At 43.9% G+C, this 14,333-nt stretch overlaps 1 protein-coding gene across 1 annotated transcript in view; it reads right to left on the reverse strand.

Moving 5' to 3' along the window:
• CLSTN2 (calsyntenin 2) overlaps window positions 1-14,333 on the reverse strand; it is a 660,240-nt gene that overhangs the window by 132,233 nt on the left and 513,674 nt on the right. Inside the window, exon 5 of the mRNA XM_061194598.1 lies at window positions 12,266-12,415. Within this exon, the coding sequence (XP_061050581.1) occupies window positions 12,266-12,415 (150 nt within the window). The remainder of the gene's footprint in view (window positions 1-12,265; window positions 12,416-14,333) is intronic.

The raw sequence follows: 14,333 nt of genomic DNA on the forward strand, positions 1-14,333 counted from the left end.
GAAACATCTCTTGGTTACTGCCTATATGTTAATGTGCACATGTTTGTCTTCTTTTGTGTAGATAAAGGCTAATTGCTAATGAGATCCTTTATAGCCAAACTTGAGTGCACCACCTCCGGCATACCTTCTTATTTTACGTCTGAGAACTGTGATTCCAGAAGCTGTAGGTATTTACAAAAATGGCAAAATCTTGCTAAGCTTGTTTTGTGTCCTGAGAGCTGGGCTTGGTAGCCACCAGGTTGAGGGTTCCAAAACATGGCCAAATAGAAATGTGAGTTATACTCCGTTTATGGCTAGGCATAGCTGGATAGAAATATGGGTTAAGCTCCATTTGTAGCCAGGGACCTACCAAACTGCTGTCAGCCCTTAGAGGAATTACAATGGCCATTATGAGGAATAGATAGGTCATTTAAAAAACATACATAAAAGCAAGGGCTCCCAAATCATACAAACAGAATGGGATACCTATTTTAATAGGTATGCAGAAGTCTACAATAGTTTTTGAAATTCCAAAATAGCTTCATTGAAAGACATATTGCAAAAGCCTAATGAAAAAATTAAAGACATAAAAGATACCTAAAACAAAAGCTACAACCCAATTCTTTGGGGAATTGGAAACAACTGTCTTTGTCTAGAAAATCTCTGCAGGGCCAAAGGTGTGGCTCTCTAGAAGTTCAAAGTTCACCTGCCTTACAGGGAGCTATCTTCAATATCCTGTAATAAACCATATTGGAAAAGTATATGAAAGAGAATATATATTTGAATCACTTTGCTGTATACCAGAAACTAACACAACATTATAAATCAACTATACTTCAATTAAAAATAATAAAGCAAGCAAACAAACAAATAAATACCACAAAGTTCACCTGCCTTTTTTTTTTTTTTGCCAATCCCCAAACCTCATCTCTTCCTCTCAAAATGCTTACAAAAATCAGGACATTGGAAACAGAATTGTACTGTGCTTAATCTGTGCCTTTGTGATATAAATTTCCTACTCCTATCTTCTTTAGGACCAAAGAGCCATTCTTTGAGATGCAGTCTTAATAGGCAAGTTTCTCACCAGAAGAAAAAGAAAAAAAGAGAGTGAGGAGGTATATTTGGAAACCGGGCTAACTAGAAATCTTACAAATCTTTCCCACTAATATTAGTAACTATAAGCTCTCTGTTTGCAGCAGTATGTTTGTCTATATATGTATACGTAGATATGTTTTTCTACCTTCGGATGGTATTGCCAAAATTAATTTGTAAAAGAGCTCTAGTTGGTTTCATTTTAAAGTTCTCAGAAATATAACAGAAACTAACTCAGATACTTTTCAAGTTCGCGTGATTTAGGATAATCTTTAGTGACTAAAAGCTAGTTTAAGTTTGTTGGTTTAATTAAAACAGACATATCTTTTAAGGTTATTGACATTGAATATAATACTGATAAACAACTTTTATTCTACTCAGGTTTATTAGTCAGATTCATGTTTCTCTGTTACAAAATTTGTCAGCAAAAAATAAAATAACTTAGAATGATGGCTGATTTTGTCTAGTGTCTCATGAAGCTTTTGTGGGTAACTTAAACATGATTGATGTCAGCAAATGTTTCAGGTAGATGTAAACAGGATAAGAATTCATATATAAACTTTTCAGCAACAATTATATTTTATGGTATAGGTACTTAAAAACAGCCTTTGAAATCTCTTTTGGTAACTTGAAACTTTTGAGTTTTCTAAAGTTAAATGATAGAAATGTATTAAATATCTAGGTCTTTTATAAATAAGAAAATTGTGAAACATTAATTACTGAACATAGTTTTATCTACTTTTGGCTTCCTATTGCAAAGAAACTCAAGATAAATTTGGTTCTATTAGTGATAGGGATAGAGTAGGATAGTTACACAGGTAGTTGTAGAAGTCCCAGTAGGGGATTATAGAGAGGGAAACCTAGGGAACTTTGGGAGAACGCTGTAAATTAATGATAGCTCAAAAAAGCTATCAGAATGTCGTGAAATGAAGCAGGCTTGCTTAACTATAAAGCCATAAATAAAAGCATGAGATATGCCTGAGGTCACTAAGTGAAAGAAAAAAATGAGGCCTGCATTCTGCTGGTTGAGTTCAGCAAGATAATGATCCTTAGGACCAAGGACAGGAATTTAAGGGAAAGGTGATATTCCTAAGTAGGAGATGCTCATAGGGAAACCTGAGATGATTCAACATATTTTAGTATATGTTACCACCCTTCTGCTGATTTAAATAAGCGCTACGACAGTCCTAGTTTGACCTCATAGGGTCAAACACTCTCCTGCCTGATACGAAGGAGGAGTTAGTGATGTAAACCTGACGTCTACTTGAAGAATGAGGAAGAAGGCGGTCTTCTTCCCCTCCCCCACTTCCCTTTGATTATAAAAATGTAGCCTGCTTAATCTGTGGGGCAGAGCACCCTCGTCTGCCCACTTGCTTTCCTCACAAGTGTCCTATGTTAATAAATCTACTTCTTGCCTATCACTTTGCCTCTCACTGAATTCCTTCTGCGCTGAGACACAAAGAACCTGAGCCTCGGTAAGTCCAGTCACCAGGTGAGTGATTCTAATTAAAAGACCATGGGTTCAAGTCCCAATCTGAGTTTAGGCTGGGTTCAAGTCCTCACCTGGGTTCAAGTTCCAATCAGAGGTGCACGGTTTCATTAGTAAACATGTTTTGTGTCACACTGAAAGACTGTCCTGTGAAGAAACACATGTTTCTAGAAATTATGAAATGCATTCATAAATTTGTCAATCTAAAAAAAATGCTCGTCTGACATGTGGTTCAAAATTGCTTACTTCTGAGTTTTCACTAGAAATTAAGGTTTCTAAGAGTTAAGAATTCTAATTAATATACATAATTAAAGCTATTAGTAATAATAAGGGACACAACTTTATATGCAAGGAAAGTAGGATGTGTTTCTTGGTTAGGAAAAGATATGCGGTATGGAAATACATTCCTATTAAGGGAAATGAAAGTAATTTTGTCTAAACTAGAACTTCTGGTTATGAAGGACAAACTTAATTGTATACAGAAAGTTGAAGAGAGTGAGAAAAAGAAGGAATTTTACCTTGTATGATCCATCAAACTGGTTAAAACTGAATCAATATTATAAGGGTGTTAAAATATACTTTAATATCGGTATATGGTTAGGCCACTCAAGATGGCTGTTCTCTTGCTCTCTGTATATCCCCTGCCAGACCAGTGCCTGCTTCACCTACACCCTACACGTACGACTATGTACTTACCCCAGGCCCCAGCTAGTGACAGCATATCAAAGGGGTGGTGAGGGGTGTGCCCCTCTGCTGGTTTCCCTGGTAACTAATGAGCCAACCTGATGTCAATTTCCCGTATAATTGGCAATCTCCCCTTCCCCTGGGGAGTGAAGACTGCCACCATGTCCTGCCCACCATCCACTGGTGCACACGGTAGTGGGGTGTCGCTGCAGGACCTTGCTTCAGACGTGTAAGCTCCCCCATCCATTAAACCACTGATGTCTCTGTTGCTGATTCCTGGCTCTTTCTTCGGTCTTGAAGCTGGGCAAGCACAGGCCTTAGAGGCCTGCGGGGTGCAGCCCAACAATCAGTAATATACTTATGTGAAACTAAAACTTGGTTTTCTTTCATCTGCTAAAATGACAAAGGAGATTCTCTTTCCACATGCACTAAAAACCTGACTGACCCCTGGATTGAGCAGGTAAATGTGAAACAGGAGGGAAGGAGCCAGGGCACAGCCTTTGAAAGAATGACATAGCCTGAGGACATGACATAAACTGATTAGAACCAAATGGGTCCAAGATGGCGGACAAGCTGACTTCCACTAGACCTTGAGCCTCTGTATACGCTCACATCAGCAAGCTAAATGACACACCCACAGGCGCCATGACAGTTCCAAGACCATAACCGATCAAAAAGTGGGCAGTGGCCCAATTCCTGGAAATCCCCACCCCTTCCTAAAATAGCTGGAATACTCCTCCCACTCATTAGATTATGAAATTATCCACTCCTATAAAAACGGGCAACCCCATACCCTGGTGCCTTTCTCACCTTCCGAGATGGCCCACACTCTGTCTGTGGAGTTTGTTTCTCTCTAAATAAATCCACTTCTTACCTAACACTTTGTTTCTCACTGAATTCTTTCTGCGATGAGACATCAAGAACCTGAGCTTCATTAAGTCCTGAAACCAGGTGTGTGATCTCATTTGGAAGACTGTGGGTTTTGGCTGGGCTCCAATCCCATCCACATGGGTTCGAGTCCCAATCTGGGTTTTGGCTGGGTTCAAGTCCCGGCCATGTGGGTTCAAGTCCCAATCTGAGGTGCACAGTTTCAAATGCAGGGAATAAATCCATCTCCTGGTTAGGAGTAAATACAAGTGAGATATGATCAGAAATCTCTCCTTAACACTTGGAGACATTACAAATTCTGTTGCAAAAGTACCAGCTGCCCAGCAAAGATCCTTATACTCTCTGGTCAATGTTTTTCTTGATAATAGAATAGCCTTTGATTATCTTTTAGCTGAACAAGGTGTCTGTGCTGTACCCAACACCACCTGCTATACCTGAGTTGACACTTTAGGGAAGTTGAAACTCAGTTACGTAGGATTACTGAACAAGCCACTTGGCTTAAGAGGGTGACTGCTTCAGTGGGGTCTTTTCTTTGATTGGTTTGGGTCTTGGGGACCATGGCTCTGAAGTGCACTCCAAACATTGAGAATTATCGTGCTTATTATAATCCTAACAATAACCCTGCTGTGTTGTATTCTCTCAAAACCCTTTGAATGCATGTTTGCAGTTGCTAACCGCCAAGCAAATGATCTCCCTAAGACTGGAACATCAGAAAAAAAATGAAGAGAATGATCAACTTAAGGATTATGAGCCTGGAACTGTGACCTGTGAATGTCACAGGGATTAAGCAAAGACACTGTGACCTATAGGTGCCCCACCAAGGATCAGCAAAGCTGTGACAACTACAGAGCAATAGGCGAGAGTGGTGTTATTGCCTTAACTTTTGATCATATCTCTCAGTTAGGCTGAGAGTTTGACCAAAAGGGGGGAACTGTTAAAGAGAAAACCACAGGCTCAAAAAGGCACTACCTGTGCTAAGGCCCGTGATACCAAACATAGATTTAATACCTGACCTGACTACGGTTTTGACCTTCCCCAGGCATGTAATCCTTTCTTTCTTTCTCTGTTTCTTTTCCTTCCTTCCTTCCTTTCCTTTCCTTTCTTGTTCCTCCCTCCCTCCCCCCTTCCTTCCTTCCTTCCTTCCTTCCTTCCTTCCTTCCTTCCTTCCTTCCTTTCTTTCTTTCTTTCTTTCTTTCTTTCTTTCTTTCTTTCTTTCTTTCTTTCTTTCTTTCTTTCTTTCTTTCTTTCTTTCTTCCTTCTGAAGTATAGTTGATTTACAATATTATATTAGTTTCCAGTGTATAAGATAGTCTAGGGATGTAATCTTAATTGGACAGTCTGGAATTTTCTGGTCAGTGGAGACCCTTTCCATCCCCCAAAGGAAGAAGAGGTAATATGAATAATAGATCCTTGCCCTTCCCCCAAAAGAAGGTGACCTGGCCTGAAACAATTCTTTCTTTTCTTTTGCTAATAACTTTCTCCCCCCTCCCTCCTTCAATAAAAACCCTCCATTTTGTGCAACCCCTCTGAATACTGGACGCTGCCCAATTCATGAATTGTTGAATAAAGCCAATTAGATCTTCACATTTACTACACTGAATTTTGTTTTTTAACAATCCTTTAGAACAAAATGTTGGTACCCTAATGGTAGTATCTTGGACTCCCTGGCAGGACAGTGAAGGAGGGAACTGAGGGCAAGGAGCCATCCTTTCCTCTGTCTTTCAGCCTGCAACAAGGGTGACATCACCAGAAGTCCTCCAATGTACACATCTCCATCTTCTGAGCCCTGCATGTTTCTGTTTAAGCAAATCTGGGTACCTACATGGGCTTATCACTCTATGATTCAAAATCAATGCCTCTCAAGTAGTAAAACCTAAGTCAGCTCTTTGTTGTACTTGATCAATAATTGATCTGACTTTTGCAAGGGGCAGGGTGAAGCCGACTGACCCCTGGGGCCTGGGCATTTTTCTCCTTGGCAGGGTGGCAGGCAAGTGGACAGCTGCAGAAGGGACAGAATATATACTTGACAAAGCTTAGCAGTGGTCTGTTCTACCCAAGACATGCCTGACTGCCAGTCCTGTCCCCTAGCCTATGGGGTCTCATGGGATTTGCCTGAAACTCTAACCTCCTTTGCTGCTCAGTACTTTGAATTGGTTTTGGAATAAATACATGACTTCAGATACTTTTCCAGAAGTGCTTTGCTTAGTGCACTCAGGAAAAATCATCCTCTTCAGCTGGTCTCCCTGCCCCAATTTCTGCATCCCAGCCACCATCTATGTGGTTGGCCAGAAGGTCCTTCTTCTCCAAGATCCCCCCTCATCACGCCACGGCATGAAGGCCTCTGGGCTCCCCACTGCCCTTGGGGTAACGCAGGAGGTCTCGCTCTTGATCTGGTCCTCACTGGCCTGTCCAATGTTCTCCCCCATGCCCTGGCCACATCATGCTCCCCCCCACCTTCCTGACATCTGCTCCCGAACCTGGAACACTCTTCTTCGCTGTGCTAAAACTATTATCCTTCAAGATTGATCCCAGGTGCCTCCGCCCCAGGGCCCCTGCAAGGTTAAATGTCTCTCCCTTGTGTCCCCAATGCTCCCTCCAGCAGAGCTTGTGTCCCCCATATTGTCTTCTATACTATGAGTCCTGGTAGGTCTTTTTTCCTCTGTATTCTCAGCCTTCAGCACACAGTGGGCCTTCAGTAAAGGGTAAATGAATTCACGTCAGAATATCTCCTACTGCGGCATGTGTGTGTCAGTTTCGGTTATCTCACAATGCGAATAACTAAGGGAAAATTAATCTCAACCAGCAGCTTTCAGGCTGTTGTCTTTTCAACACAAAAATCTTAGACATACTCTAGGTGTTTAGAAATATTTTCTGCATGACCTTCTCACTCCAAATGAAGGCCATGGACCAGCAACATGCAGATCGACCCCAGACGTACTAAGTCAGAATCTGGATTTTACCCAGCCTCCCACGTGCTCATGTGCACAGTCAGATTTGAGAAGCATTCCTCTCAAAGATACCCTCCTCCTTCCTAACGAAGGCCTGGTTTGTGGGATGGTAGAAACACCGAGACAGTTTGACGCACCTGGAGAATTATTCAAGCCCAAACGAACAGAGAAGAAATGGTTCATTATGTGGCTGCATCTCCTTTTCTTTCTATATTAAATAAGACACCTTACTGTGAAGGTAAAAGGAGCAGGAATTGGGCCCGAGGGAGAAGCTCTAGGAACCTGCAGCATTGGGTGAACTGATGCTGGGCAAGGTGTAATTGGCTGCCGTGGGATGGTACTCAGGGACGAAGTAGGAAAATGAAGATGGGATTTTGTGGGGGCTGGAGTCTGGAAAGCTGATTTGATGTGGGAACTTCAGATCCAGAATGGCAGGATGGCTGGTCAGCAACACGACTGGGAAAGAAATGGTGAAGGGCCAGGGAGAGAGTCTACAGTGGTTCTCTTCAGAGGGGAGCTGTTTTGCATAAAGGGGACAGTGACAGACTGAACTTTGGGTCTCGGGTGGCACGAGCAGGTAATAATAAATACAAAATCTGACTTGCAACAATAAAAGGGAAAATGTCCTAAGTAAGTGTTGTGCAGACAATGTTTTCAGCTTGAAACATAGAAAGAGATGGGCCAAGGGATTATAGAGGACAATAAAGGAAGGGAAAAAGAAGGGATGTGTTTCTCAGTATGACATTACATAACATAATGTAAAAACTAAACAAACAAAACCCTCAAACCAGCAACTGAATTGCAAATGCTCCTCTAGGACACAGTCTGTGGCCCCATAAGCAGGGGTCAGCAGTGCCATCTCTGACTGTGTCCGTTGCTGTTACTACCCCCATCCCCCTGAGAGCCTCTGAGGGCACTGCATCCTCTGTGGTGCTCTGACCCATGGATGGATGCAGATTCTTCCCAGAAGTCCTCAGGCATGGGTACCTATAACCGCTTGGCAGGAGGGAAACAGACAATAAGAAGACTGCAAGTCCAGATGCCTGGCATGAAAAGCACAAGCTCATCTTTAGCATGTGTGCTGCAGGCACACCTTTTTTCTGGTTCCTATTAGAATCATCCATCTCCATGAATAAGAGCTGCTATAGGGATACTGCGTGTTCTCAGAGCTCAGGACAAAACACAGAGGTTTAGTTCTCCCTTTCACCCACACAGGTCTAGCTGATGCTTTGAGGATGCTCTTCTTCCCTGGGCAGCTGAGAATGGGAGTGACATTTCCTTAGGCAAATCTCCACCTACACCTGCAGAGAAAGCTGACCCTGACCACCTACTCAGAATTACACTCTCAGAATACAACAGAGAAGACAAAACTCACGTAAGAGCAAGACGCATACGCCTGGTACCCTGGGGTCATTTTCTGGATGCAAAGCCTTCCTCCCCTTGCTGCCAGCTGAGCCTCTGATAAGCCCTGCTCTGCCATTGGTGAGTGATGGTGGTAAGCAAGCTTTTAGGTGATGCTTAGGTGATGGACAGAAAGTTCAGGGAGTGCCAGGGTCTGTGAGGAGTGTGGTTCTGCCCTCAGGGAGCCCATATCATTTCTTGGAAGACAATATTCACCCACAGAAAAAAGGCAGAGAATGGAATACCATAGCCCGAGCAGATGATGCCTTAGCCAAGGTTTGAAGGGCAGGTGGCAGCAGAGCCAGGGGGTGGGATGTCCTTCGTGTACAGCTGGGTAAGGCCAGCATCGCCTTGGGAAAGCTGCAGCCCTACATTCCTGGAAGGAGTTATTGTGATGGAAAAGAGGGCCAATGCCCTGGGGCATCACTGGAGTCTGGGAGGAAGGGAGGGCTCTAGCTGTGAGCAGGTCCCTTGCTCCTCCAGCATAGCTAGCTCCCTGGGACAAGCTGAGTGCAGAAAGGGCTTGAGATGGCACTGACTGGGAGTGAGTGGTCCAGGGGAGAAAGAAGGCTCTGAGCATGATGGATTGCTTTCACTATGCTGCAGTCCCCTCCTGCCTGGAGGGAAATGACTTAGAACAGGTACAAGAATTTGAACTGCCAACCTGCGATTGCTTGGTGACTGTTGTTGCTTGAGAGAAGCCAGCTCTGGGAGGAGCCTCTGTTCTGGGCGATGACGCCTGGCACACGTCCGCAGAGCCCTCACTCACAGCTGGGTCCGTGGGGCTTGGGGAGCATCGCGGTGCCTCACCCTGGTATCCAAAATCTTGACTACCAACCCTCCCCTCCACCGACTTCTCCAAATTCGCTCCGCATTTTCTCTCCAGTCCCCACCCCCTCCGCAAGCCAGACCGGCTTCCTGACATTGTTCACTGCGCCCTGAACGGCCTCCCGTCTCTTTGTTCCTCTTCTATTTTACACAGTGCAGCCTTCACCCAACACCTGCTTCAGGAAGAACCAGCCCTTTCCCCTAGGAACCGGATGGCCTCTCCCAGTGAGGAACAGCCAGCTTCATCTGTGGTGAGCAAAACAAAACAAAATGAAACAAACAAAAAGCAACCCAGTAAAACATGGCTCACTCCAGTTTGCTCCACAAAGCTGGGAGAAGGGGCTGGACAGGAGACACATATCTGGGACCGGTGGTCATGCTCTTCCTTGGAGAAAGGAACACTTTGAGCTCTGAGGCTGCAGCCCTGGCCAGGAGTAGAAGACAGAACAGCCCCAAGATGGGCTGGTCAGAAATGGCGGTTGCCCAAGTGGAGGAGTAAAGTGGACCAGGACGGTGGTAGGACGGAAGATTCCTCTCTAGGTCTGGGGGCTGGGATAGGAATGCCAGGAAAGCACTTTGACCGTCACCACACATATCTGAGAACTTGGAGGACCTGTCTGTGATCTGAAAGCCTGTTGGGACAATGGCTGGGGAGACAGACCTAATGGCTGTCTACAGTGGGTGAGCTAGAGGGAGGAGGGGGGTGATGCAGAATCCAGAGTTGGCTTCTCCCACCCAAGGCTGGCAGACTTAGACAGGGAGCCACCATCAAGTAGTTGGTCCAGATGTTACACCTGCTTACATCGCTTTGCCTGGCACGGTGAGCAGGTGCAGGGAGGTGCTGCTTCCCTCTTGTCTTTGTTCCACACAAAGGTACATTTTCCACCATTCATTCATGCATTCAGCACTTGCCAATCACCTGCCTTGTGCCTGGCCCTGTGCTGGGGCTGCAGACACACCAGTAGATGGATAGCATCCTTGCCTCCCTGTCTAGAGCTGAAAATAACCTCATGCCCCCAAGGTAGGGGCCCCATGCATTCTTCACACGCAGAATGAAACATTATTAACACGTTTTACTTTGCATACATTTAACACTGAAACAAGCACAAACTCCATTAGGAAATTACATTTAAATATATTTCAATGTGATTCCAAATCTGTAGGTGTCTCATTTATCAAAGACAAAAAAGACTGGGATCATTCTCCAGATACGGCTTTGTGTTTTGCTTTCCTCACTTTAAATCCCATTGTGAGCTTGTTCCGTGCTTAGAAAGCTTTTATATTCTTTCCAGGCTTTCTTTTCAAAAGTGAGACTTTCACCGGGGCCAGTTGTTACACGTCAAAATAAAACAAGGTGAGTTCTTCACTCAAATAGCTTTTCATTCATTCATTCATTCGTTCATTCATTCAATGACTGTTTCTTTACCACCTACCATTGGGGCCAGACATGTGCTAAACCTGAGAAATTCCACTGTGAACAAGAGAGACAGAATGCTGCCCTCAGGGTCCTAAGGGTCTCGTGAATTACACTCAACCAGAGTTCAGGCCCCCTGAGGTCAGGGACACACAGTTTCCCACTCTGACTTGTTCCTTTTTCTCTGTTTCTTGCTTGAAATAGACGGACACAGAGAAGAATCTCCTTTGTTCTTTACCTCTCATACGTCTTAGCTGTGTCTCCTCTACTCAGCATTTCACCTCGTCTACTTTTCAAAGGCAAATGATTCCGGTTCTCTCCAGAGGTGGATTTAATTACCCCCTCCCATCTTTCTAGTTGCAAGATTAAGGAAGATAAAGTTGTGCAGGGGATGATCTGAGGGCAATGACCCAGGTGGGTCCTCAGGTGTCCTTGCTTTGCACCATGAGGTCCTGCCAGTCTGGCCTGCTGAATTGGATTAGGAATAAATGCCTGACTAAAAGGCAGCCTTTCAAAGTCTGACCAGTGACCTATATGTGGTCTGGCATCAGCCTGTCCCATAGGGACATGAATGACCAACACAGCTAATCGCACCCTCTCTTGGGGAGTTAAGAATGAAAGATACAGAGAGATAGAGATAGAGAAAGAGAAAGAGAAAGAATATAACAGGGGCCCTGAAGATTTAAAGACGTATGACGGGAAGGCAGCAGACAGAAGGTATAAAGTGGACGAAACCATGGAGCCCTAAGTTATGTGTAAGCAGAACCCCGTGACAGCATCAACAACCAAAATGGTGTCACAGAGATAACTCCAGCATCCCTGCTCGGCCACCAGAACTATTGGTGCCACCACAAGAGCTCTTGTTATTCCATAAACCAACCAATCCTCTGCGAGCTCCATCTCTGCAGCTGGCCTTCTCATCCTTATTTCCCCTTAGTTCATTGCTACACCTCCATCCTCAAAGGGTAACCTGAACCTTCTGTCTTTGCATCCTAAAAGATCTAAACTAGCACAAATATCCACCTCCATCGAAGGCCATTGCTTCTCCATTACCAGAGCCAACACTTTAGAAACCCCCTAACACAGAGGCTGGATTCTGGATCTCCAGCCTCTGCCTGTACGCCCTCTGTGCAAGCCCAAGGAACACGCAACCTTCCCCAGGTGCTGAGCAATTATCAAAATTTGAAATGCACCAGCTGAACTCCGAACTCTTAGATACAGTGAATTGGCCCTTTCTCCTGAGCACTGTGGGATAATTCCTATTGATAGGAAGATGTCATGAGACTTGAGAAAGGGCACACTGGACAAACTGGGCACACAAGTTAGAGGAGGTGCCTTGGACATTCTCAGCTGTAAAATGGGGGTACTATACCGCCCAGGAGTTGTAAGAACAAACAGGCTACTCTATTTCTCACAGCAGAGTGTCTGTGCTTTACAAATTCCTCTAGTGATGCATTGTGATGATTGGAGGGCAAGTCCAGCACCTCCTATACACCTGGCCAAGCTGCCTTCACCCAACAGGACTGACGAGAGCAGGCCCACCTTGCCAGCCAGGCTTGCAAACTGGCTTCACATCCACCTGCACCAGGGTGTCCTGCGCTGCAGGCTTCTGTCCACAGTCGTAGGCGGTCACCAGGATCTCATACTGGCGTTGCTTGTCATAGCTCAGGTTCTCCGTGTTCCTGACATTGCCTGAAGATACAGGGACATTGAAAATCATTTCAGATCAAGTTAACCACGTTGCAGTTCTTCAAAATCCCTTCTGCCCTCTTCCAACCTTCACCAGAATAAAATATCCCCTTTCCCTATCTCTTTGTAAAGACTAGGGCAAGTAGGGACGTGGCTTCCACATGTGGCCTGCTTGTGCCTTGGTGGCAGCTTCTCAGGAACCGCTGGCTGGAGCCACCCCAGCTGTGGAACGGAAGTGCCAGGTAATTCTGCACACACATCTGGAATCCAACTGGTGGTGTTAAGTACGGGGTCGTCAGAAGACCACCCTAAACTGCGCCAACATTAACCCTACAGAAGACCACCCTAAACTGCACCAAACTAACCCTACATTAGGCTGTGTCCCTCATGTAGGGCAACGTATGCTCATCTGACATGAAATCTCTGGGGAAAAGATGGAATTCAGAAACATCCCGACACGTATTTTTTAACATCTGGGCTCTTCGCCAAGAACGTTCATTGCCTCTTCTCACATTATTTTGCTACCAAATAGGAAGTAAAATCAATACGAGAAAACGTGTGACCTCTCTTCTGAAACTACACAGAATAACAGATTCCTTGCCCTGGTGGCAAAGACATTTTTCTTCTCCAAGAGAGACCAGACATTGTTTCTGAGCCATTTGTGTGTTTTTGTTCCTGTGGGTTTGATATTATGGTTCAGAAATAAATATTTGACAATTAATGAGCAAACTTTTAATTGACTATTTTTGCTGAAATACAATTTTGGTTTTAAAAAATGAATCAAGGCCTGATGTGCATTTAATACTTTTTACTTTTTGATTCCCGGAGATTAAAGTCTCCCTTTGTTGAGAATAATTTCATTCTGGCTTTTTTTCTTCATTGGTAGAGCTGACAGCAAATTAGAATTCAAGTGATATCATCATCCTTTGTCAGAAGCGAAATCAAGAGAGTGGCATGGACATATGTACACTACTAAATGTAAAACCGATAGCTAGTGGGAAGCAGCCACATAGCACAGGGAGATCAGCTCGGTGCTTTGTGACCACCTAGAGGGGTGGGATAGGGAGGGTGAGAGGGAGGGAGATGCAAGAGGGAAGAGATATGGGGATATATGTATATGTATAGTTGATTCACTTTGTTATAAAGCAAAAACTAAAACACACCATTGTAAAGCAATTATACTCCAATAAAGATGTTAAAAAAACAATAAAACCCCAAATAAACCAACAAGCAAATACACAAACATGGAATGGCTGACTCAGGTATATATATTTCATTTTTGTGCACCTTTGTTAAAATTAAAAAAAAAAATATTGAAGTATAGTTGATTTACAATGCTGTGTTAATTTTGGCTGTACAGCAAAGTGATTCATTTATACATATATATACATTCTTTTTCATATTCTTTTCCATTATGATTTATCACAGGATATTGAATATACTTCCCTGTGCTATATTGTAGGACCTTGTTGTTCATCCATCCTATGTAATACTAGTTTGCATCTGCTAATCCCAAACAACCCCCTTGGCAACCACAAGTCTGTTCTCTATGTCTGTGTGACTCAGGTATATTTTTATATTTCATCAAAACTAAGGGGAAACTTTTTAATGAGCTTTCTTCCATTCCAACTGATGTATATTGTTCATGCAAATTGAGACAACAGGGACTAACCCAAGAAAGTTCGGAAAATTAGAAAAGCCACATCATGTGATAAAGATAGGAAAAATTCATCCACCCATCACTCAATATTAGTAAGACAGTACTCAGCACGAGGCCATGGGCAGGTGCTACGAATGTGAGCATATGTAAGGGTGTGGAGGGTCAGGGGGTACGAAGTTGCCCAAGACATTGGACCAAGAATTGGAATCATTTCTTCTGCTATCTGCTCTGGACTGTTTCTAAAAATGCAACTGCAGCCAG

The sequence above is a fragment of the Eubalaena glacialis genome, chromosome 6 (genome assembly GCF_028564815.1).
Source record: "Eubalaena glacialis isolate mEubGla1 chromosome 6, mEubGla1.1.hap2.+ XY, whole genome shotgun sequence".
Lineage (NCBI taxonomy): Eukaryota > Metazoa > Chordata > Mammalia > Artiodactyla > Balaenidae > Eubalaena > Eubalaena glacialis.